Source organism: Misgurnus anguillicaudatus, chromosome 20, assembly GCF_027580225.2.
Source record: "Misgurnus anguillicaudatus chromosome 20, ASM2758022v2, whole genome shotgun sequence".
Taxonomy (NCBI): Eukaryota; Metazoa; Chordata; class Actinopteri; order Cypriniformes; family Cobitidae; genus Misgurnus; species Misgurnus anguillicaudatus.
The window spans coordinates 7,510,260-7,537,714 of record NC_073356.2 but is presented as its reverse complement, the minus strand read 5'-3'; the positions used below and the strand labels follow the sequence as shown (position 1 = coordinate 7,537,714).

The following is a 27,455-nucleotide window of genomic DNA, read 5'->3' as shown; positions in this document are numbered from 1 at the left end:
CCTTGGAACGGTGAACCGCCATAAAGTGTTTTTCTCTTTATAATTTACAGCAAACGCACAGACATTCTTAGCTTCGGTCTAAAGAATATATTTGCAGTCAGACAGAAAAAGCACATTATAAAGAGACAATAAAACCATCAAAAGAGATACACTCGAAAAAAGGCTGGGTTATTTACAACCCAGTGCTGGGTCAAAAAGGGACAAACACAGTCGTTGGGTTAAATAAACTCAGTTTATATTTGACCTTAAAATGTGTTACAACAATCCAATATTTTTAAGGTTGAAACAACCCAGCATATGTTAAATTGATAATTATAAAACAGGCAGTTCTGGTTCTTCATTCTGATAAAATACCCTGGTAAACCCACGGTTCAGACCGCATTACATAAGTATCACTGCGCCACTGTTGCTGCATACTGATTTATGAAAAAAACACCACAGTCTTTAATCATATTTTTAATTTGTATACAATTGCACAATTATGGCGATATCCAGATAAATGTCAATAAATATTGTTGAGTCATCTCGTCAATAAAGAGATAGTTTGTGTAATGTAAGGCATTAAACTACCATGTAAGGCATCCTTACATGGTAGTTGCCATTTTGTATTTGTTTTTATTACACGGCTCTCTGGAATGCTTGATTCTGATTGGTCAGTTGAGACATTTGCAGGTTCGTTCTTTTCAAATAATAACCGCTCCAAAGTAATAACGCATAGCTGGTGCTACTTGTATGTGTTAAATCCCTCCGCGCCAACAAAGATTACTGTTTGGCGCCATCTTGTGACAAACACTGGACAACCACAATTAAGAATGGAAAAAGTTTGACATTCATTTTAACATGTAACGTTACGGAAAAAACAAAACATTTAAACAGTGCATAGAAGAACGAAAAACGACAAGACACGGACAGCTTACTGAGACTGAACTTGACAAAATAGAGCATGACAGCTACGAAGCCAACACACAAAAAATTACAGAATGGGCATTAAAACTTCTCAAAGACTGGCTAAAAGAGAAAAAAATGGAGACAGACAAGTTTGAAGCAGAGGATCTTAAGGTATTATGATCATTTTATGCATCTGTGCAAAGTTTCGCGGAAGGATAAAAATGTTAATTTAAAACAAATATGCCAATAAAATGTTTCAAATTCATATTCATGTCCAGTTTTTTTTCTTATGTGGCAAGTAGCCGTGTAATAAGCGGGATAATGTAGAGGCAGCCGGTAGTTATCGGGTAAATAAGCCCCTTCAGTGTGATACAAGACCCTCCGCTTCACATTGGGTCCTGATCACACTGTCGGGGCTTATTTCCCGATAACTACCGGCTGCCTGTACATTATCCCTTACCTACAGTAGCCCTAAATGGACAAACTGCTCTATAAAGTGCATTGTCACTACGTTGATATGTTTGTCCTGTGGCGGCTACTGTAGCTTTAGTATGTGTTTTGAAAGGGAACGATGAGCTGTGGACTGAGCCATTAGTTGCAATTACAGTCTCAGCACTAAATGCCGCTAAAAATCTACACACTGGACCTTTTAATAAAAAATTTAATGGCTAAATATAAATTAAATAATAATCAGAATGCGCAACGTGTGTAGTGTTATTTAAGAGAAGATAGGCTCACTAATGTGACAAATGTAAAAAAAACTAAAACCCCAACCCGCCCAAAAGTGAAGTGGCCCACCGGGAATTCTCCCTGGTTCTCCCGATTACCTACCCCGGGCCTGCTCTGTACAAACATAAAATTAGCCTACTGTACACTGTATACAACCTATACTGCATACTGCAGAACCAGTAAGAGCAGTATACTGTACTATTCTGAACATAGCCTTTGAGGTGTTGGACTATGACAAGTGTGCAATATAGAAAAACAGGTTCACTTTGTGCCACACGTGCTACATAACATTCAAATCTGTTTCAAATGCACTATATTGTCAGTCTGGGTCAGCATAACTTTTAAATATATTATTGTTTTATCGCAGGAGTAAAAATAGATTTCCTGGAATGGCACATTTTTAACATATTTAATAAAGCTTTAATATCTAGGCAGAGTCAAGTGTGATCGGCTTATTAAATGTGGACCTAAGACGGCATTTACAAAGCTTCTTAGTGTAAAATGTAAAAGTCTAAGAACAATTAGATTCCCAGAATTAAGGATATATTTCATGTAATGTCAAAACCTGGTCTCAATTCAGCTTAATTATTGAAGAGAGATGGAGAGATATTTAAGAAATGCAAGATTTTAGCTTTAAATCATTTTTAATCTCATTTATTTTAATGGTTAACAGGCGATCATCCACTGCTTTCCATACACTAAAACAGTTGACGTGGTGGGAAGCATTTCGACTGTCTCCGTGCAGTACGTGGTTTCTGTGATCCAATTACCAAATGATTTGGTTCCTCTGACCTGTGGCTCATACATTTCTGATATGTGTTACCAGGGTGGGATTTGTGAAAAAATCAGAGGAGGGATATTTTTATTTATGAAAATAAATTATGAACCACTGTCTCATTCTCAATGGTAATATTTCTTAGATTAATTTTGTGACGTCCTACAAAATACGATGATATGCTGCTTGGAATCCTTTTCATTTAATATTTGGCTGTTTTTATGCTGAAATAGACTATAGGTGCTTGGCGACATTTGGAAAATCCGGGCATGGATTTAAAAACGATCATGGTATATCCAAGCAAGCTGTAACCTATTGGCACAGGTGACAGTAATACTCCATTCCTGATTTTAATGTTGTTTGCACTATTGCATAAAAGCGTTTTTACTTACCGTATTTTTCGGACTATAAGCAGCATTTTTCTCATAGATAAAATATAATTCTTCAGAGGCAGGCATTTAAAAAGACCAGGGGGGGATAATCCCCCATCAAATTTAGTCTATAAATAGTCAGATGCTGCAATAGAAACTCTGTGAATACATTTGATGAATTGCTTTGTCTTAAAAGACATCTTAAAAGACCAAAATCTTCACACGAGATTGCGTTTCTGGTCTGACGAATTCGCATGTGTATGTATGGAAGCCAATGGAACGAAAAGTGTAGTGTGGCAGATGTGTGAGGAAAGCTGTCTGAACAAATATTCACCTTTAAAATAGCTGTAAGCAATTTTCTTGAAAAACCATATAAAAATGTCACTACCACCTGACAAATGTCACTGAAATGGGTGTCTTGGGAAATCGCATCTGTCTCTGTGTCAGTATTAGACTCGGTAAACTGCGTGTCAACACATTGTCTTTTCATCAAGCCGCCGTGTTAATGATTGTTGAAATATTTTCCCTGAGCAGTCAAACATGAGGATGATGCATACAGTAAGTAATGTGTCATTACCTGCAGTGAACAACCACCGGCCCGGCGTCAGGGGGTGTGGACGCTTTCACCCGTCGTAGGAAGCCCAGCAGTCCTGTAGCGTGAAATGGGACGCCGTGCTCCGGCCACGATGTAAAGTGAAACTGGCAGACTTCATGCTTGGCTGGGTAACCTCGCTGATGTAATACAAACAAACACATTAACCGTACAAAATGTTTTGTTTCCTTCATTATATACATGAAAGCACTATTGTCTGGTTTATTTTACTTTTTTGTATCTAGAATGCATTTACCCTTTCCATGGCAAAGGTGCGCACTGTGTATTCTGCCAATGTTTCAGTTTTCAGTAAAGTGATTTTTATGTCTCCGTATAGCTCACTGTCATCGGGCCAGTATTTACAGCATTTCATCTGAAACACACACACATACACACAACTGAAACACAATAGCTACAATACAAATCAAGTACCACATATTTGATTAGTACTTGACAGAAAAGCTGTCGCTGGGTCAGTACCCTTGATAACCTCACAAAGTTCGTAATATTCACCATTTAGTTATAATATATAAATACATTTGGTACTAAAATGCATTGTTCAATAAACCTTTTTCCTTAAATTAGTTGTTCCTAATAAAACGACACCCAGATGAAAAGCCAATATCTGACAGACAGTAAAATAACCAATTGTTCAGTTTTAAACATGATGTTATGTCATGTTACACACATTAACACTTCGGCATGCAGCAATGTCTTATTCAAACAGGTTTCAGATCTGCGGTACATATGTCTTGTTATAAGTGTTCAAGCACTTAAATTGATATATTCATTAATATTATGGAGAATAATATTTTAATTAGTTACACACTCACCTAAAGGATTATTAGGAACACCATACTAATACTGTCTTTGACCCCTTTTCGCCTTCAGAACTGCATTAATTCTACGTGGCATTGATTCAACAAGGTGCTGAAAGCATTCTTTAGAAATGTTGGCTCATATTGATAAGATAGCATCTTGCAGTTGATGGAGATTTGTGGGATGCACATCCAGGGCACGAAGCTCCCGTTCCACCACATCCCAAAGATGCTCTATTGGGTTGAGATCTGGTGACTGTGGGGGCCATTTTAGTACAATGAACTCATTATCATGTTCAAGACACCAATTCGAGCTTTGTGACACGGTGCATTATCCTGCTGGAAGTAGCCATCAGAGGATGCGTACATGGTGGTCATAAAGGGATGGACATGGTTAGAAACAATGCTCAGGTAGGCCGTGGCATTTAAACAATGCATAATTGGCACTAAAGGGCTTAAAGTGTGCCAAGAAAACATTTGCCACACCATTACACCACCACCACCAGCCTGCACAGTGGTAACAAGGCATGATGGATCCATGTTCTCATTCTGTTTACGCCAAATTCTGACTCTACCATCTAAATGTCTCAACAGAAATGGAGACTCATCAGACCAGGTAACATTTTTTCAGTCTTCAACTGTCCAATTTTGGTGAGCTCGTGCAAATTCTAGCCTCTTTTTCCTATTTGTAGAGGAGATGAGTGGTACCCGGTGGGGTCTTCTGCTGTTGTTGCCCATCCGCATCAAGGTTGTGCGTGTTGTGGCTTCACAAATGCTTTGCTGCATACCTCGGTTGTAACAAGTGGTTATTTCAGTCAAAGTTGTTCTTCTATCAGCTTGAATCAGTCGGTTCATTCTCCTCTGACCTCTAGCATCAACAAGGCATTTTCACCCACAGGACTGCCACATACTGGATGTTTTTCCCTTTTTACACCATTCTTTGTAAACCCTAGAAAGGGTTGTGCATGAAAATCCCAGTAACTGAGCAGATTGTGAAATACTCAGACCGGCCCGTCTGGCACCAACAACCATGCCACGCTCAAAATTGCTTAAATCACCTTTCTTTCCCATTCTGACATTCAGTTTGGAGTTCAGACCACACCCCTAAATGCATTGACGCAACTGCCATGTGATTGGTTGATTACATAATTGGATTGAGAAATTGAAAAGGTGTTCCTAATTCTTTAGGTGAGTGTAAATAGTTTACTATAATTACGTTTGTGCTATATCAGCTAATCAGTCAAACACTGAAAACAAGTTTTTGCTATTCTCGGCCAAATAATAATAGTTGCCGAACATTCGGTGCATCCCTAGTAAATATTAGTATTGGCATCTGCCATTAAAAAACCCACATCAGTTAACCACTACAAAAGTACCACGGTAACTACTAACCACAGAGTGTATCAAATATGACATTTGCTACAGTTGCTGCTTTTACAATAAAACAATACAATTGTGTTAACTAACTAAATACAAAAAGTTTCATGCTCTATTTTGTTTACTTTCTGTTCATATTTGCTTTGATCTGTATCAGTAATCTAAGTGTTACCAAGTCTTAAAAAGGAGACGGGTTGGACAGATTAAACATCACTGATCAGAAGTAATGTGCTCTGGCTAATGGCTTGCCCTGGTAAAGATCTTTAAAAATGGTCAGCTGTGAACACATCGTTTAGTGTTCAGTAATAAATTGCGTCTATCAGTGGGCAGACGGTGGGGGGGGGGGGCGACCTCAGGGCAAATGTAGAGTTATTTTACTCACTCTCCCCACCTCCACCAGTTTGGTGATCATGACGATGCTGTAGCAGTTCTCTTGCCAAACCATGCGCCAGAAGTCATAGATCATGTCCTGTTTAGGCCCTGCAGGGAGACACACAGAACAATTTGCTTTGTGGAGGATGAGAAATGATTTGATTCTTATACTGAAATGGTGACATACAGTAACTGTATTACATAAGGAAAGATGTGGGATGAAGGAGATATCAGGTCCTAAAAAGACTATGAACACATTTTAGGCATTAAGAAATCAGTGAGTAAGAGCGAATGTGAGAGTTTCTGTGGTGTTTGCCTGTGCTCGGCTATTGGGGGTTGTTTTTCATATGTAGATACATTAGAAGATGAGACTTTTAAATTAATGGTTCACCCCAAATAAAAATTAGCTCTTGGTAATGCGTTTAAAAAAATGCTGGGTTTTTTCAACCCAAAGTTGGTGCAAACAGAGATGAACCCAGCCACTGGGATGAATTAACACAGAAAATTGTGTATTTACCCCAACAATTGGTGGATCTGTTTTTGATGGTTGGAGCTTTAAAAATGAGGCACTATATAATACCAGTATATACTATAATGCAATAAAACTATTCCTTTAAACCAGCGTTTTGCCTTGTTGGTCAAAATCACTCTTTTTTGTTTATTTTTTTTTTTTTTTTTTGCAGTTTTGTAGTGAATACATTTAAAGTTAAAAACTGTTCGCAGTTGCTCTGTAGCTGCTGGTCTTTTAACATCATTGTGCGTTTGCCTTTTCCGAGTGTTTGTTTGGGTGTTTTGTATAAATATGTTGGGTACAGTATTTGAAAATATCTGTAAATTATAAACCATTAGCCAGCAGAGTAAATGTACATTTCTGTATTTGATTTAACTTTAACATTATTAGAAAATATTGATATAAAGTAAACTATTTTATAGTTTAATATTGTAGACAGATTAACTAAGTTGTGCTAATTGTAATGCTTAAAAGAAATTACTGCTTGCTATATTTGATGTTTTCCTTGTAACAGCAGCTTTTACTTCCAGGAAAGAACTTACCCATAATTACCCATAATTACCAATACTTACCCATAATGTGAAAATAGTCAAGAACATGACTATTTTCAGTGAAGTTGAAATCACACTGCCGAAAGGTTTTTGACAAATTCACATCACATTTTTTTTAGGTTCTTGTATGTTGGGGGGGGGGTTAAAGCTATGTCATGCATTCTGACATATTAACACCGTTTAGGAGTTGGATTCCTGGCAAAAATAAGTTGGATGTACGATGGAGCATTTCTGTGCCGAATGCACTTGGCCAGGGTCATCAGAACGTTTTTTTCAAACATGAAATATTCACACGTAAAAATCTTGCTTTATTTCCTTTATGAGCAACTTCAGTGGAGTGGAAGTCCTTACAGTATATGGGCAATTTAACCGGAATAACGCACGGACACACCAATCAAGAGTTGACATGAAATCAATATCACAGAAAAAGTGTGTTGTTGTTTGTGAGGGAAAATTAAGCTTGTTCAGCTTCCCAATGAACCCATCATTATGGAAACAATAGATATAGTTTGTTTATAAGGGGTAGCAGCCGAGTTGTGGGTGTGCGGTCCCAACCGGGTCATGAGTCAGTAAGTAAAACTGCTAGGGGTGCACCGATATATCGGCCGATGATGCTTGCTATGCTTCTCAATGAATTACGGTGAAATGCCGCTACATCCAAAAGCCAGGGGGCGATCTCGTGCAGAAACTCAATGTGCGCTGGAGACGAAGAACCAGACACACGCAGCTATAACACACAGCTCCAGGAAATGTCTTAAGGATATATTTATATTGCTGTTCTTCAAACCTTTTTCAGGTATTTTCATTATAATAAAGAATATGTATAATGATTATGTTTGACGAGTGTTGCTTTTTCAAATGCATGTTATAAACAACTCAAACTTAAGGGGGTCGCACACAGGACGCGCAGCTCAGCGCCGCATCGAGTCGCGTCTAGGACAACTCGAGGTATCGTAAACCGGAAGTGCACATTAGGTCAGATAGCGTCTACTTCAAAATGCTAAATATACGTTAGCAGCCAATGCTAATCATTAATGATTTGTTATCCAGAGATATTGAAATATCTCGTGACTCGCTCCGCCCGTGGTACACCTCGAGGGGGTCGGGTTTATTTAGAAAGAATTGCTAGAGCTGACCTGTCTTTGATAAAACTAAAGACTCTTTTAGACTTTAGCTTTACTACTCTATACAGTAGGTATTCAAGATTCAAGCAGAAACAGCGTGTGTTATGTGAGCTTTAAAAATCAATGTCTATAGAGTAATTGAGTATGATTTTTTTATTAATGTATTTCTACTGTACTTTGTAAGATTTTCCATTGTAGCAAAGCAGCTTTACAGTACTTTATATAACTAACAGCGACACTAAACACCACTAATGATGGAAACAAGAAGTTTGTTGTCCGCTATAAAAGCAGTGGTGCTTCGATTAACCCAGGCTAAGCTGTGTCCTCATGCTGTCAGCTGGGAAATTATTATGGGATATAAACGATATAAAAATATTCCCACAAACATTCAGCTGTAGTAGATATGACCTACATTTTTAAAAATAAAGGTGCTTAAAAGCTTCTTCACAGTGTTGTCATAGAAGAACCGATTTTGGTTTATCAAAGAACCATTCAGTCAAAGGTTCTTTGAAGAATTATTATTAAAAGTTATTCTTAACTTTTTATAATCTAAAGCAGGGGTGTCATAACCATTTAGGCTGAGGACCGCATCGGAAAAAACTGTCCCCTTATGTGGGCCAAACTTTATCATGCTGACATTAACTATAAAAACTAAAAAACAAGTTGGCCACAAACTGCTCATAAGTAAGGAACTGAATTTACCTACTTGAATAAGTCCTCTTAAAATAAACATGAACACAGTAATAATTAAAACTTGTCTTTGCAAATAAACATTTTGAACACTAATGAATACAGTCAGTTAGAAAATGCTACAGATGGGGTTTGTTTTGTATTACCTATAATTAGCATTTTCTCTCTAAAACCGCTTTTATGTCAAAATGATTTCATTGTTATTTAAATATCTTGACTTTACAGATTTTATAGTTTTTTCTCTTTTGGTAAAAATGCGACAGATGATTTTACACCTGATGCTACAGATTGTTTTCATTTCCCATCATAAGCTGTCTGGCATGTGACAATTAATGATAAACATGCCAGTCATCAATAGCGGCCTGTGACTTCTTTTTCGAGGGCGCACGATGCGTGTATTTAGGCCGTCGTGTGTGGCAAGTCATGTCAAAATATGTATTCGCCACTTCATTTGAAATTATGTGTCGGCTGCAGATGCTTCGAAGGGGTTTATGAAAAAAGAGACGCTTGCGTTTGTCAGATAGTCCATCTTATGTGTAATCAGAGTTCGGTGTTAAGTTGTTGTCTTGAGAGTAGTCTGTGAATGTGTGACTTTTTAAATCATAAATCCTTTCGCTTATTTTGACATGAAGCATGATGCACATGGTTTACATGAAGCAACAAACACATCTTTTGACATGACGAGCAACACACACGACACTACGAACACATACTTTGAATTTGCGCCGCTCGTAAAAAAAGTCACTGGCCGCCACTGCCGGTCATCCGCTAACTTTACCGAGAAGAAACGTCCTTTCTTTATCTCCCGAAATGTTCGTCTATCAAGTTCAAATTTTTGTTTATTTTTCGACACGTTCAAGATCGAATAAGCCATAATAAAAGAATATAACATTAAATCTTCTGTTTTCCTTTAAGCCGAAATTAAGTAGATTAATACTTGCACCTGCCATGATCGCCCTTGACTTTTTGTTTTTTTCTGGCTGTATGGTCACTAGCGAGCTAATACGTTTTTGATAAAATGAACAGTGATGCAGCTGAAACCGTTTGTATCTTCACTAATGTTGTATTCCTGACAGTGCTCTGGAATACAGCTGTCTCGTGCGAGATGCGGAGATCAAATGTTTAGCCAGCAGTGTTTGCTGGTACTTGTAGTGCAATGCTGCACATTCTGAATTGAAGCGGGACAAGATTTATTTGAAACTTATATCATTGGCCCTGTCCCAAATGGCGCACTTCATGTGGACTTTCGGTCTTGTGGACTTAAATTGCGCATGCTCGCTTAGTCTACGAGTTCGTAGGGTGTCCCATCTGTCATTTTTACGCTTTAAAGTGTGCTCATCAGCAGTGTTGTTTTCGTCAACGATGACGATAACGAAATGATTTCGTGGACACACATATTTTTTATGACGCTAACGCGACGATGACTAGCTAAAAATGTCTCTAAGGTGACGAAAACATGACGAGACGCTTTTGAGTTTTCGTTGACGAAACGAGACGGAACGAAAATGATTATAAGTCTGACGTTCATAATGCATGTCATTTCTGCCTATTTTGCGTGAAATCAGTCTGTTTTTAGCTCAAAAGCATCAGCAATGCTGCCGCTTTCTATCCTTGTTTTGGGTCAACATCTCTGCTTTTTGCTCAAAATGTGGTGTTTTTGCAGAAACCTACCCATATTCAAAAGCTGATTACAAAAGAACTACTCAAGGTAGGATGAAACGTTTTTTTTTTGTTTGAAAGCAGAGGGTCTGTTCTTTCATTTGGTATATTGTATGTTTATATATCTGAAGAAGAACATTTTCTGGAAGGCATTAAACTTTGGTGAAAATCATGAAAAACGCTGGCGCTGGCTGGCAACTTTTTTAAAAAATGCTGGCGTTGAAAGAGTTAAGGTTTTACATGTATTTGCTTGTCAAACCTAAGCCCATTTCCAATACTTTTTGTGGTGTATTTAAATAAGGCAAGGCACGCGTTTCTCAACTTTATAAGCGAGGTCTCAGCGTAACACACAAACTCAACATGATGGTATATTAGGCTAAACTTTTTTCTTCATAACTTTTTGTTATGACATGCGCAGAAGGCACACCGACTAAAACAACGGCAAGCCCTCAGGGACAACCTTAATGCACATTTTGATTGTATTAAATACACCACACTTTTTAACCTAAATTCATTGGTTAAAAAATACTTTTTTTACTAAAATTGACTTAAACTTGACTAAAACCTTTTTGCGTTTTCGTCGACTAAAACTTGACTAAAACCTTTTTGCGTTTTCGTCGACTAAAACTTGACTAAAACTATAAATTTTACAAGTGACTAAAATGTGACTAAAACTAAAAGCATTTTCGTCCAAAAGGTCTCCATTTTTGTATTAAACGGTCTCCGGCGAAGTCCACACTGCACCAGGCTTCGCGTACTTTACCAACCCAGAAGTCCTTGTGAAAGAGCAATCAGACAGGAAGGGAGGAGTTCACACTGACGGGCAACTTCCCATCCTATTTCCGGCATGACACTCGAGTCTGTCCCAAAACACGACTCCGCTGCACCCACGTGGACTTGCATCAAGGGTCCCTAAAGTCTGCACTCTATGATGTCATCAAAGTGTGGACTCTGAAGAGGACCACAAGTCCGGAGTGTGCCATTTGGGACAGGGCCATTGTGTGGGCCGTATGTCTATGCGCAACAGGCCTGATTGTATTTGACACATGTGATCTAAAGTATCTTTTGCATCAAATAAACTTTTGTAAAACATGAAGGTTCTTGAGATGTTACAGGTTTATTATGGAACTATTCAACAAAAAATGGTTGTTCTGTGGCACCATGAAGCACCTTTATTCTATTTAGACCTCTTAAAGAACAACAACATAACAACACCTATATTTATTATGAATAAGCTCAGCTGTATCCTTGATAATCTTCTGGCTGTAAAGCAGAATGTGCAGTGATGGCTTTCAGAGGACTTAGCCACAGGCGAATGTGGGAGAAGCACCAGAAAGTGAAGCACCTGTTGTTTGAAACTGTTGGCTGTGATTCTTTTAACAGGTGGAAGCGGTAACAGACCGTTTGGGAACTTGTACAACAAAGCACAAATTACGACATCCCTTAAGTTGCTAAATAAGCTAACATGTAGATACTGTACACAGTGAAAAAAAAGTGAGCTGTACCGAGCCGTAGCAGGCCATACCATGCAATGGAAAAGTGCCATTAGTAACCACCTACCATTCCTGCAAAACTCCCAACACCATTTACTTAATTTTCCCTAGTAACTACCTAGAACATCTTCCCAACTGCATGATAAAATGTGATAAAAAGACCCCTAGCAACCACAGAGCAACATCCGGGTGGGAGTTTGAGAGATTGAGACCTAAGCACATCTGTATGCAGGGCTGCTATGATGTGTGTGTTAGGATGCAGCAGGTTTAAACCAGCGAGTGTGTATACATCTGCTCAAACACAGCACAGCAGCGCCGCATGTGTGTGTTTATGGATGAAGAGAGTTTATGTTGATCGCTACGGCTAACATCAGCAGAGATGTGTGCACAGCTGAGATCTGCAGACAAACAGCTACATACAGCTGAACACATCCAGAGTTGAAGAGAGAATAAAGAAGAGAAATTAAGTCCATTCAGACACATTCGATTTCAGATGGACACAATTTTGACGTTTCAATTAGTTTGAATGATGCCATAGGTTTGGTGGGAAAAACTTTACCCGTGACATACAGGATTGCTGCTGAAACGCCAATATTTCACAAACGAAGATACCCCTTTTCCACCGGGGCTGGCTCTGTGTCAGACCTCAGTAGCAGATCGCATTTCCACCATAAATGACGCTGTATGCTATATTACTAATTAATATGTAAATATTATGTATACATAAATACATACATACACATTCATGTATGTTTTTGAGAAACATTTACGTGTGTATTTAAATGTATTTATATTTTTATATATTCTATACATATACAGTAAGGAAAATAAGTATTTGAACACCCTGCTATTTTGCAAGTTCTCCCACTTAGAAATCATGGAGGGGTCTTAATAAAAGGTCCACTGTTGGAGCAGTCATTAGAAAATGGAAGAAGCTAAACATGACTGTCAATCTCCCTCGGACTGGGGCTCCATGCAAGATCTCACCTCGTGGGGTCTGAATGATCCTAAGAAAGGTGAGAAATCAGCCCAGAACTACACGGGAGGAGCGGGTCAATGACCTGAAAAGAGCTGGGACCACCGTTTACAAGATTACTGTTGGTAATACACTAAGATGTTATGGTTTGAAATCATGCATGGCACGGAAGTTTCCCCTGCTTAAACCAGCACATGTCCAGGCCTGTCTTAAGTTTGCCAATGACCATTTGGATGATCCAGAAGAGTCATGGGAGAAAGTCATGTGGTCAGATGAGACTAAAATAGAACTTTTTGGTCATAATTCCACTAAATGTGTTTGGAGGAAGAAGAATGATGAGTACCATCCCAAGAACACTATCCCTACTGTGAAGCATGGGGGTAGTAGCACCATGCTTTGCGGGTGTTTTTCTGCACACGGGACACTGCGAAGACTGCACTGTATTAAGGAGAGGATGATCGGGGCCATGTTTTGTGAGATTTTGGGAACAACCTCCTTCCCTCAGTTAGAGCATTGAAGATGGGTCGAGGCTGGGTCTTCCAACATGACAATGACCCAAAGCACACAGCCAGGACCCCAGATGTGCCATGAGTAATGTTAATGTTATTTATTTGATGTTTATGTGTACAAAAGTGCAATTACATGTAAAATCTATTTAAAATTTGGTTTGCACCAGTACTTTTACATTTTTAGAAACTATTCACAAAACCATGGTTGTTCACAACCAACATATTTATAATCGTGTTGATCACTATAGTATAACCGTGATATTTTTATAAATTTTTTGTAAATACTGTTTCATCTCTAATTACATTACTTTGCACTGAAAAAAATTATTCATTCAATTTACTCAAATTTTTAAGGTTAGTGGTTGCAATCAATTATTTAAGCTATACATTTAAACAAAGAAAATTAGAAAAAAAGAAAAAAAAAATCCCAGTTAAATGTAGCTTAAATAAATTGATTGCAACCACTTGCCTTAAAAAATTAAGTAAATTGAATGAATCATTTTTTTCAGTGTGTGTAATTTTTACATCACATTTTATTACATTATTACGCATTATATTATAATATTTCTCCACTGATGCGTTATAAGGGATCAGATACTTTGGGAAAATCTTTTCTTTTTCACAAAACATAATAATGTTGCCTGAAACACAAAATAACTATTATAAACATGAATAAAGAATCAGTTTATGTCCTATAGATTCTGTTCTGTACTTTGCTTTTGTAAAACTCCTTTTAAATATCAGCATTAAATATTCAATCAATCCAGCATGCAATTCGGTGTGGTAACATGCTACTATGTTTTAACATATTTATACATCTAAAGTTTAGTTGTAGCTGTTATTGAACATTTGTTTAACTTATCGTTTACTTGCAGTCAGTTTTTTTTTTCATTTTACAATAGTAAAACCATATCAGAAGGCCATGCTTATTTGAAATGTTGACAATGAAATGCAACAATGTCAGGTGTTTGTGACTAAAAATAAGCAACAATGCATTAAAAAACATAAGTTAAAAGTAGTTATTTGAATAAACGCTATTAAAAATGGCGACTTTTAAAGGAAAAAAACAATTTTTTAATATTGTAGGTGGGACTAGTAAGGAGTGATGATGTTACTGTGCACCGAGATCGAAGTGCTGCAAAGTAAGTGCTCTTCCGCCATACAATATAGTTCTCATTTTTTATCCGCTTAAAAAATCGCCACGTTTTATTTTGTGCCACTATACTTACTCATGTAACAGTCTTTAAATAGGGAAAACATGGAAGTGTTTGGCGACTTCTAAATTCATCCCTGTTTGGATCCTAAGGAATAAATGGGGCTAGGCTAAATGCTAACACATTTACAATGTGCTGTACAAAGATTAAGTGCATGCATTGAATAAAGATAGGTATGTATTCATTTGTCAAAGTTGAAGTACGAACATAGTAAAAACTGTGGTGTTTTCCTTTAAACTGTAATCTGTAGTGGAAGCTCTGCCAACTGATATCACGGTTCCCTGGATCAGGACCAACAAGATTTTAGGGCCAATTCTGAACCAGAATCAGGGCATGGAGCCAGGACCTTTTGGTTGAAAAAGCACAGTGCTGTTCCAGATTAGGTTTAAGCTCCAGTGGTAAAGGGGCAAGCGTAAGTATGGGTTCTAAACCTGACAAAACTTCTGTCTACACTGACAATGAGTAAATGTTGAAGAAAAAGTTGCACAAATGTTGGGGGTGGTTTTGGAAATGAAATAATATAAAGACTCACCTTGTGTGGCGATGAAATGGTTGGAGCGCTGGTAACCCTGAAAATAAAAAGAAAATATCATTTGTACTTGACTAACTGCATGCAATGTTATAAAGAATAAGAGACAATTTCTGAAAATGAATACTAGCGCTCTTATTGTAGATTATATTGCTCTGAAATATATTGTGTTTCAGTATCAATATCATCACGAGCAAATGGTCTGGCACTGTTCTGAATGTTCCTCATAAGAAAGTAAAATAAAGTTTGGTCTAAAGATAAATGATAATATTTGAATGCCTCCAAGGCAAAGACCAAAACGTATAAAACTTATGTGCAGTAAAACTTCAATGAATTCAAAATAAGGCTGTTATGAGATGATAATGTAATGAGTCACTTACAAAACTTATAAAAGATTTCCACTGACATTTGAAAAACAAGCAAATCAAACTATATCTAATGTTGTTTAATCATCTTATATTGATTTTGTATGTTTCTAAATTGAATTTACTGTGGCTTAATCTTAGAAATGTTATCTGTCTCTGTTCAAACAGAACTCAGTGCTGCAATTTAAATGCCAAACACAAAATGCAAAGCGTGAAATGTCTCATGTGACAGCATAAGATATTAGACAGCCAGCTCATATAGATGGGTCACCTCTGTAATGAAAAATTAAACATCAGATCTGACAAAGCAAACACCACAAGAGATGAAAACACATCTATCTATCTATCAATCTATCTATCTATCTATCTATCTATCTATCTATCTATCTATCTATCTATCTATCTATCTATCTATCTATCTATCTATCTATCTATCTATCTATCTATCTATCTATCTAACTATCTATCTATCTATCTATCTATCTATCTATCTATCTATCTATCTATCTATCTATCATAATAAAATGTCATATCATTTTTGTTTTGGAGGATGTTTGTCTTTGGAGAGAGATCTCTGAAGGGAGATCTTGATGCCCTCTTTGTCTGGCCTTCTCTTGGCAGGTTTGAAGTGGGTTTATATTCTCTCCATTGAGTTAATAATACTCCATAGGATGTTTAAAGGTTTTATAACCCAACGCTGGTCTGTACCGTTACACAATTTTTCTCTCGGACCCGACTGGAGACCTCTTTAGTTCATGCTGGCTCTTATTTAGTGGAGTAACAGACATTCGGGAAAGGTTTATTTTTACTCGCATCATAATAAAATGACCACCCAAGTGAACCATAATCAATTCATTATGTGACTTCTGAAGGTAACTGGTTGGATCTGGGCCTAAAACCAACGTTTCGCAACACCTGCCAATGGCCGGTGACTTCAGGAGATTTACTGGCCATAAATATTTTTTACTGGCCATCTGTTTTCAGACTACATCTACATTCATTTAACATATTTAAATAGCCCTATGTAATAAGGTACTATGTGTTAGCTTTAGGTAACCTCAACTTAGACAACTTTAAGTGAGGAATAAATGACAACGGGCCGTTGAATTATAAGAAAATAATGCACACCCAAGGTGGTAATGCGGCATGACACGAAGCGGAGTGCCGTTACACCGTGGGTGTGCCTTATTTTCAAATAATTCAAAGGACCGGAGTAAATTATTCCTCTTATACCACGGTTACCAAAAAGTATTGCTCTGGTGCCTATTTTTAAGACATCTGGCAAGTTAGGTGTGCGGTTATCGAAAAATAATGCATACCCTTGGAACATTTCTCAACCAATCAGAATACAGCATTCAACAGACCCGTGGTATAACAAAGATTAATAAATGCTGTAAATATTTATTCTATTTTTTACACCTATTCCTCTTCCATCTCTAAAACCCTGAGCACCGCTTTGTTTTTGTAATGTTTGCGCATCATGTTTACACTTTGGTGAGGTTCAACTTCCCACAGCACTGCACAAACCAATCAGATTATGGCTTTAAAGAGCGATTCATACAGTAAGCACTGTTCTCGACTCATTCTTGTGATATCTTGATGCAGTGGCGGCCGGTGACTTCTTTTTTCGAGGGAGCTCGATGAGAAGTTCGTCACAACATGTATGTAACTTGTCATGTGTGTGGTTCGTAATTTCAAAACATGTGTTCTGCGCTTCGAGAGATCGTGTGTGCATCACGTGTCTTGTCAATAAGGGCCTGCTGCAGACGCGTCTAAAGGGTTTATGATAAAAGAGACGCTCACGTTTGCCAGATACTCGCATAATCTCATGTGTAATCAGAGTTTAGTGTTAAGGGAGTGTCTAGCGTGTATTTTGTGAACGCGAGTGTCTCTTTTATCATAAACGGTTTTGACGAATGTGCAAAACACGTGATGCTTATGGTTCACGTGACACAACAAACACATATTTTGAAAACGCAAGCAACACACATGACACTCTGAACACTTATTTTCAATTTGCGCCCCTAAGCAGTCATGAGCCGCCACTGTCTTGATGTCATATGTCGACTAGGGCTGTCACTTTTTATTCGATATTCGAATATGCATTCGAACATGACGTGAAATATCCGTATTTGAACTATAAATAAACCATTCGTTTTTTAAAATACCATGTGTAGCGCATTTTTTACAGTAACACCTCATAATAGGAAGGAGGCTGACAGTGAGACCAACGACGGCAACTGTGCGCAAGAGAGGGAATCAAAATTGGACCAACATGAACCTAATGTGCATGTGAAGATAGGATTATAGTTTCTATATAAAATGACATTGTTTATAGTGTTAAATATTACAGCAGAATAAAAAGCTTGTGTTAATACATTCGCATTATGAAATTAGCATGTATGAAGATAATTTCATCAACGCAATGTAAACTTTACATTAAACATAACAATAGGATTTGTCTTGTAAACGGATTTGAAATGATCACTGACTGTTGCGCGTCACATAGACGACAGAGTCAAGTGAGATCTGCTTAACTCAGCGTTAAGTTTAATTTCATCTCAAGTATCAAATGGTTTATGCTCTCTATCCTTAAAAACGGTCAAGCAAACAGCACGCGCAGAGATAATGTACTTGTCAATGACGGCTCACAAACGCTCGGGATAGGCTATGTATGTGTGCTTGTTGTCAATGAGATTACTTCTCACAAACACGCTCAAGCGCGAGATATGTGTGCTTGTCAATGAAGGGCATTAAATCCGCTGAGTTTTCCACCTAAATCTGCGGGCGTGGATTTCGTTTGGGCTTGGCTATATGCCTTACTCCTGCTGCTGTTTAAGTTGTCATGTTATTGTTTGTACCTGTTCTGAGTCGTTCTTTTTTCATATATATAAGTTGTTATTCATAAGTTGATAACCTGCTGTTTCAAACATTAAGTAAAAAAAGTAATACAGACAGTCCTGTTTATGACTGTCACTGTTAATAAATTTGTGATTGAATCTCCAGTACGTTTTTTTTATGCCCGCGGGGGGCACGTAGATATTCTAATATATTCGGATACATTGCATGATATTCGATATCCGTTCGAATTAGATTTTTCTCAAAAGTGACAGCCCTAATGTGGACCAGTCTACACAGCACTGCATAAAGTTGAACCAGCCCATTCTTATGATTTGCGTATAAATAGCACGCAGTGTGAAATGTTGTGCAATACATACGTCAAAATCCAAGTTTGCGTGCATATGATACGCCAGTCCTGCCCGTTCATTTATTACGTGGGATGTTGTTGTGACATTTTACATATTGCTTTTTGACCATTGTCGTTTGCGTTTAGGGTTAGAACCACTTTTTGTTACATAAAATGACACCCAAACCCCAATTCTAACCCCAACTCCAAGCAACCATGGTTTATAAATAGAGAAAGACATAGGGAAACCTATATATTAAATGACATCCTAAAGCAAATCCCAAATCTAACCCCAAATCAAAACTAGCAATAGTAAAAAAAAACATTAAGAAAAAAATCAAGAAACCAAAGCATAAAACGACAAAAAAAGATGCGCCGTATTAAGTGAACAGGAAGGACCAGCCTATCATATGCAGACAAAATTGAATTTTTGACTTTGACACTGCGTGCTATTTATACCCTCCCAGTCTCACGAGGTTTCGTGATATAGTCATGTAATATTTTTATTCTTTTTTCGTGAAATTATCACAAATTTTCACGTTTTTTCGTGATAGTATCTCAAGAAGTGTGTATAAATCAGCCCAGTCGCACGAAATTTCGTTATATAGTCACATAATTTTAGATTCTTTTTTCGTGCTCTTTTTTTTCTTGAATTTCCGCATTCGTATAACAAATTCCTTTTTTTGTGTGATTATCATGTATTGGTTACTCAACTGCTTTTTCCTATTTTTAAACCATTGTCACTTCGGTTTAGGGTTAGATTTGGTGGTTGCATTAGAATGTCACTTTATATTGGTTTATACTATTTTTTCTTTTATATATCGCCTGGCGTTAGGGTTAGAGTTTGGTTTGGGTAGGGATGTCATTTAATGTAAATCTAACCCTGAACCGAAGCGACAATTGTAAGAAAATAGGACAAAACAGTTGAGTAACCAATACGTGATAATCACACGAAAACAGGAATTCGTTATACGATCATGAAAAAACTCAGAAATTTGTGATAATATCACAAAAAATAATAAAAAAATTATGTGACTTTATAACAAAATTTCATGAGAGTGGGCTGATTTATACGCACTTCTTGAGAATGGGTTGGTTGAATACACCAATTCATACAAATATCACTGGCTAACTGACAATTGACACATTTCATATACTCTCCAGTGCTCGCATTTGGCGTCCTCGAGGGTCATTTGAACAATTTTTGGACTATGCCCTTTGTTTAAGCGGGTCCTCTATCACTGTGGGCAAGGTTGAGGAGGAGGCCTTGCCTAAACAGTTTTTTTTTGGGGGGGCAGTATGCACCAGGCCCCCAGACCGGCCACGGACGCCTGTGTGCTCTACACTAATGGTGGCTAGTCCAAAACTAATGCCTGCATCTGAGCCTGTGTCCAAGAGTGTTAATTTTAGGCCTTGGTTGGATCAGATCTTATTTAGGGATTCATAAGAAAAAGATGAATATGTTAAATTATTTATAAGCTAGGTAGTTCTTTTGTTAGGTCCATTGCATAAAATCGAAATAAAATTTTAATTTAGTTTGGAATTCAACGAAGTTTGGAATTCATTTCACATCATCACTCTTGGTTATATGACATTGCTTAAATATTGAATCCTGGTGCTGAGTATTTGTAAAAGACAGAGGACAGTGGGCAAAATATGGCTGTAAGATGTGCATTGATTTACTCATTCATAAATAAAACTGCTGTCTGATCTCTCAGGAGGAGGTTAAACAGATACACATTTAATAAAATCTTAATGAATCAGGGAAACTGCCTGAATCGTTTATTTCTGACATTACAGTAAACACATGACACACAACTTCATTCTTTATCAATATACTGTAAATAAATGATGTGAATGGTTTTATACAGTAGGCACCAGACCAGACTGAAACCAAGAAACTTAATTAGATTTCACATTCACACATTAATCTGAACAGACAGCTCAGCATACATGAATGACTCAATGAATTCATTTGTTCAACACATGACAAGCTGATAAAAGAGATTTTTTATTCATAGGTAGAACGAAATGTCAGACGTCTGCCTGCTTTCCAGGTATAGCAGCAACACTGAATATTGAAAAATATTCATTAAGATTTTGCTCCTTTTCTTAAGTAAGAAACGGTAATGTGTTTTTTAAAGTTGACTTTCTTCTTTACCAATGGTGATTGCATTACATTAAACTTCAAAATCTATCACAACCTCTGAAGAAACATCTAAAGTCCCACCTCTAAACCACGTCTGTAATCTCAAATCTCTCGTTGGCACTTGTATGAACGTTTGCTAAATGATGAGAAAGTAAATGAGTTCTCTATAAATAAGATACGTGTAGATTAAAGTGTACATACATCTGGATTATGTATTTCTCAGGGATTAACGTTTGTCAAGTGCAGACAGCATACACATTGCAAACAAATCTAATGTATATTTCAGATACTTGTTTTAAGGCTAGTTCAAATGCCTATTTTTTCAGATTTCTATAAAATCTTTGGTTCAAAGTTGTAATGTAATCTGGTAGTTGGTAAAGAAATGTACTGAGTTCTTTTGAAGCCCTTATGGAGTAAATTGTTGGGAAAAGTGTTTCTTTAACCAAAGCCACTGGAAAGTTGTAGCTCTACTAAGAGGCGAGCTACCGGCCAAAAGACAAGCTCTTACATATGACAGAAAACAACAGATTTTGATTTTGTCCAAAAGCCTATGCTTGCAGACCTGTTACAATGATGCAATGAGAACAAGCAAAGCTTAAATAAAGTCAAGCATCAGGGTTAAGAAAGAAAAGGTTTGAGTACAAAGCAATGATAAGCCTGGAGATATGAGTGCCGGGCATATAAAGAGGAAGAAGACAAAATACTTACTTCCCTGTTTATCCGAATCTAAGAGATCCCAAACAGTTAAATGGGTGAGACGGACAGAGAGAGAGATGGGTGAATAAAGAGAGAAAGAGAAACAAAGAGAAAGAAACAGACTAATTAAGATGTTTAGAGAAAAAGAGAAAGAAAAAAGGCTCAAGACATCTTAACATCTTCAAAATCTCAGTTCACATGTTTATTGGATTTATCTCTGTCGACTACAGAAAATCAATTCAGATTGGTTGTAAGCATGAATGTGGCATTTACAGTTGTGTTGTGTTTTGGTGAAGCGCTTATATTATTGATTTCTACAAACTGAATTATTTTGAGAGGTAAAGATGTCTTTTTTAGCAGTCAGACTGTATGCGACTGAATCTGAAATGTATTAAAGTAATTTCACCATGTGCATGCTCCTGACGGCAGTAAAATATTGCATATACCTTTGCACAGTAAATATTCATAAATTATTTTATCACACAAGTCTCATGTGAATACGTACAGTAATATTAAATGTCTTTACTTTTACAAGAGATCCCAATGTAATGCCTAGCCATATAGACATGCATGGTAAACACATTACAGTTAAAGGAATATTCCACTTTCAACTTTTTTTTGTCTTTGTTCAGTCGAGAAAAGATGAAGTTTTTTGAGGAAAACTTCCAGGATTTTTCTCCATATTGTGGACTTTAGTGGACCTCAAAAGTTTACAGTTTCGATGCAGTTTAAAATTGCAGTTTCAGTGCAGCTAAACGATCCCAACCGAGACATAAGGGTCTTATGTAGTCCAGCGGTAGTTTCACATATGTCATGTGACCTTTCGATGCAATACGTGAGGTCACATTGGCGCATCACAAGGCTACACTGTAAAAAAATATTTTATGGCTTAGTAAATTTAACAAAATAAAATGAGTAAATTCTATAAAAAATTTTAGTAAAAATAACACAAAAAGGTGAGTAATTCTAAATGAACACATTATTTAGTAAATTCAACTAAATTTTATCATGTAAAATTTGTAAGAAGGAAATTACATTAACTCTTTCACCGCCAGCGTTTAAAAAAAAGTTGCCAGCCAGCGCCAGCGCTTTTCGTGATTTTCACATAAGTTTAATGCCTTCCAGAAAATTAAATGTTTGTGACAGACTTTTCATAGAGATCCCATTCAGTGCGATCTTTAAAACAGACACGGACATGCAGCAGCTTGCCATAGGGCAATACTTCCGGGTTTAAAAAGTTGCTGAAGGGCGCCACCTGGTGAATAATAGCGGTATTGCGGAAAGCCGAAAATACTCGTCATTGGCGGGGAAGCGTTTTCTCTTGATTGACGAGATATCAAGAAAAAAAAAAAAAGAAAAAAAAAAAAAAGATCTTGGATGACATGGGAGTGATCAGGATTTTTTATGAAAGTGGAGTAATCCTTTAACCTGTTAACCTTTCTCTCGTTTCTGAACGCCCCTCAAAAAATGTCATAGCCAAACTAAAATAGATATAGTTTATGAATTCTTTGCACTAAAAGCATAAGTTTGGTCTCATTTGAAAGCAGACACTTAGAAGTTTATTAAGAGGTCAAAATTAGTTACTGTCATAATGAAAAAAGTTGTTATAGAGAGCTTAAATTATATATTTTTATTAACTCCATCAAACATATATGAAATATTTTTATGAAAAACGAAAAAAGTCAGACCCGACCTGCGGCCCAGCTGAGCTTCAGTCGTAAAAGCTTTAGACTCAAACCCAGTTAGGATGAAAATAAGGTTTTCGGATCCAAGTGGACTCGTAAGTACTTTTCCTAAGCCCTAACAGGTGAGCAACTGCTTTTTGATATTATCTTCGGATATTTTGAAATTTAAATGACAATAAGCCGAAAAGCAGCAAATTTCAAATAAGCTGTCTGAATACTCTCTCCTTTCATCTTTTTTTTTTAATAATGTGAAACACAAAAGGTAGATCATTTGCAATATACTGTACACAAAATATGTATGCAAGCGGCTCAAAATCAGATTTCTTTTGCCAAAACATCAAAACTTTTGTGAAAATTATTTGCGTCATTCGTGACCTCATCACACACACACACACCATTTTATCCATAAAAGGCCATTTGGATGGAAACAGACTTAAAAAGAAGCACATTTTGCATTAATCCTAACGCATAATTAATTTGTCGATAACAAAACTCGACTGATAACAGACATCACAACCAGTCAACAAAAACAAGAAAGACCATGTACACCTTTGTTTACAGACAGCAAGAGTAAAAAACACCTTTAAGAAGATGATTTGATTCGACAAATACGTTAGGAACAGAAGGATGTAAAGACAGAAACAGAAAAACTTACATCAATGTAGTTTGCATTGACGTAGTCTGAGTTAGGATCAGCCAGAAGGGAATGCATCTTGACACGGTGACGATCTTCTGCGTGAGGTTAATATAGAGAACAACGACAGTCAGTTATAAGAGACAACTCTTGTTTCAAACACCAGTGAGCTGCAGCAATGTGAACGCTTTTCCTAAAGGTTACAGAGCAACATTATGTATTTTCTAAGATCTGTGGTCGCATCTGAGGTCACCTATATGGCAACCCCAAAATGCAATGCAATGAGTTTTGTGAAAACATCCATCCAGGTAGACAGGAGAAATACACAAATATACTTCACTTAATACCAAATAAAAGCAAACACGATTTGTTCCATCTAGTTGAAAATTGACTATTTGATCCAGTATTTGTACTTTGTATATACAGTAATTATTTTTTTACTTACGCCCCAGCAGGGTGTCATGTCTGCCCTTAGACTTGTCCTTTTTTTCACTTATGTCCCAGCCATCAAAGAAGCTCTACGGACACACATGTTACAAACAGGTTAGTAAAGTAATAATATAGTATTTAGAAATACGTTCTGTGTATAAAATACAGTTATTTCATAGGTAACGCTGAATCTGAAATATCTCTTTTCAAGATATTCGCTCTGAAGAGCTGTGCATGTTCTTGTTATCTCATTGAGGTATCATTTTGTAGTCCTATGAGCAGTGATGCTTACAGGTGGTCCTGCACCAGCCAAACAACTGCCATTGAGATGAATTAAAATACCACTGGACAAATCTCAACAGGTATTAAAGCGCCTCTTTTGTACTAACAAAACTTGTATCTTTCTTTTGGTTAGTAAAAGTGTTTCCCGCTTGCTGCTGTCAGATTTGTTCTGTGTGTATAAACAAAAAGCTTTGATGGGAAGATCGAAACCCAGCCAGCGTACACCGTCTGTCAAAGAGCTTTCTAGTGCCGTATAGTTTTCCAGTTAATGTGTGACAGATGTTCAGCGCGCGCACATACGTTCTCCAAAGCAGGTAACCCACAGCACCTGGTAATTACATTTAAATGACTGTCGTTTAAAAAAAAGACACCCCAAAATAAGTGCAAGTCACGTTTTCCCACTTGTCCATTAAATCCCCTTTGCGCCTGCATTTTGTCAAGCCAGATGCAGTTTACCAAGCAGATGCATTATAGGGATGCTGGTGTTAATTTTCTTGTTGGGCACAAAGCCTGTTTTTACATGAGCGTACAAATAGTGTGCGTGTGTGTGTGGTGTTTTCAGAGGAATGCAGATGATGAGTTTGCCAACAACACAAAGTAAATTTAACTCTTTCCTTCAGGGTGTGAGTTTACAGGCAACGTTCATGAAACTAGTAAGTTGTCGTGTGTGGGTAGCACCAGCCACTGTGAAATCTCATTCCAAAATAAGGATGAAGATTTAAAGGTGCAGTCGAATTTAAAACTGTATTTAGGCATAGATGAATAATAAGAGGTCTGTACATGGTAATGACATATCGTGAGCCTCAAACAGGATTGTTTCCTCCTTCTTATGTAAACCTCGTGCATGCAAAAGACCGCTTGAAAACAGAGCAATCTCAACATAACACAGACTGTGATGTTACAGTCGTGATGTACGCCCCAACATTAAATTACACATTAAATTAATTACAATGTTGTTACAATGCTAAAAACAAAGTTTTGACTGCGGACCCTGCTGAAAAAAACAGCATCAAACCAGCACTGGAATTATGCTGGTCTATGCTGGTTTGATGCTGGTTAAGCTGGTGGTCACCTGCATACCAGCACCAGAACACAACATATGCTGGTCTTGCTGGTGTGACCAGCATGGGACGCTGATGCTAATGCTGGTTTGGTGCAGGTGCTAATGCTGGTGTTGATGCTGGTGTTCACTAGCAAACCAGCACCAAAACACAACATATGCTGGTCTTGCTGGTATGCTGTTTTTTCAGCAGGGGAGTTAGCGCTATATGCTAGTTAGTGCTATATGCTAACATTTAGGCTGAAGTTCTACTATTGACGTTGCAGTTACGTTTTGAAGGTCCATACTGAGAAAAACACAAACCTATCACTCAGAAATGTCCATAACCGATTTCAGAACAATTGACTATTCCTCAAAATCTGTATCTTCATCTGATACAGGCTCAAACATGAGGTCTGTTCAAACAAAACAGAGCTGCTTTAAGTAACAGCCAATCAGAGCAGAGCTCAACATAATTATGCATGACCCTTTCAAATATGGTAATAAAAGACAGGGCAGTAAATGGACATCTAAAACAGTCTCTGGATAATATTTGCAGTAAAAGGTGGGGTGCTGATTTTTGAAAAACACTTTGGAAAAGGGAGTCTGGCCAAGTACCAAAACACTTGTAGCCAATCAGCAGTAAGGTGCGTGTCTACCATAGACTGTAAAAAAAATATGGACGTAGTGTCTGTGACATCACCCATTGGTTTGTGAAGATCGTTTTTGAAGCTTAAAGTAGGCGTTGCCTGCCGTCTCCATCTTGGCCGTGCGTCACCGCGAATCACTTGTGGAAAACCGAAAATGGGTAAAGGGGCGGGACATGGGTGAAGCTGAGGTTGCTAAAACAACGTCTGCCTAGCCTGATTCTAGTGACAGCAGTGGCAGTTCAACCGTCACTCAAGCGGCCACGCCCTTAATTATGCAGACGTTTAAGGCTTAGTATAATTCAAGTGGATGAGTTACAAAAAAATTCACCCCCTCACAGTTGTCATAAAGGGCAAAATTTGCTACATAGACCAAAAACAATTTTTGTGCCTGGCTGTAAACATATTTTCTACTGTAAAGTTGGGCATTTTAACATGGGGGTACATGGGAATTGACTCTCTTTTGGAGCCAGCCTCTAGTGGCCTGTCAATGAATTGCAGATTAAGTCACTTCCGTATTGGCTTCATCAGAGAGATCAGAAGGTTGCCCCTCGGTGTCTACTAACCAAGAAGTCTTTTCGGGTCCAAAGAAATACCAAAAGAAAGACCTGACCTAAGGCAAACTCAAGAAAATTACACCAGAGTCCGACCCAAACCAGTGGTAACTCTTTTTAAGCCGACTGGACCCGAATGTAAACGGCACCGATGTGTGAGCAGTGTGCATCCCTGCATGCACCAGTCAAAAACGAAAACCCTTTTGACCTCATATCCAATTTGGCCTGCTGCTCCATTTGTTATGTGATGACGACACCAAAGTAACTGCTAAAATGTGCATTAAAAATTGATTGACAGGTCTGTTTCAACAAAAATGTACCTACTGCCAGTCACACAATGTCGCAAGCGCTCTTGGCAAACGGGGGGGATTGGAAAAGGACTTGAAGCACACACGCAAGATAGTTTGCATCGTCTCGGGGTCCGTTTGGCAAAAACACATTCATTTTAAATTAACCGAGAACTGATGCCACTATTATTATACCTCCGGTCAGACCTCAGGTTTTCAGATCTAAGAGGACCCGTGTGTGAGGAACTGGAACGGAGGACAAGAGAACCCAAGCGCAGACGACATCGGGGAGTGAACATAGAACATTGATTTTATAAAACATG

General features: G+C 37.6%; 1 protein-coding gene across 6 annotated transcripts in view; it reads right to left on the bottom strand.

Annotated features, from left to right (window-relative positions):
• The window catches only part of ptprua (protein tyrosine phosphatase receptor type Ua), a 322,971-nt gene that overhangs the window by 25,491 nt on the left and 270,025 nt on the right, over positions 1–27,455 (bottom strand). For 2 of the 6 annotated variants that reach the window (XM_055219240.2, XM_055219241.2), the window contains exons 18-24: positions 24,340–24,412; positions 23,916–23,992; positions 21,588–21,605; positions 15,182–15,218; positions 5,933–6,030; positions 3,612–3,728; positions 3,341–3,495 (exon numbers count right to left, since the gene is read on the bottom strand). In XM_055219240.2, the coding sequence (XP_055075215.1) occupies positions 3,341–3,495; positions 3,612–3,728; positions 5,933–6,030; positions 15,182–15,218; positions 21,588–21,605; positions 23,916–23,992; positions 24,340–24,412 (575 nt within the window). The remainder of the gene's footprint in view (positions 1–3,340; positions 3,496–3,611; positions 3,729–5,932; positions 6,031–15,181; positions 15,219–21,587; positions 21,606–23,915; positions 23,993–24,339; positions 24,413–27,455) is intronic. The other 4 variants (XM_055219243.2, XM_055219244.2, XM_055219242.2 and 1 more) reach the window with 3 other exon arrangements.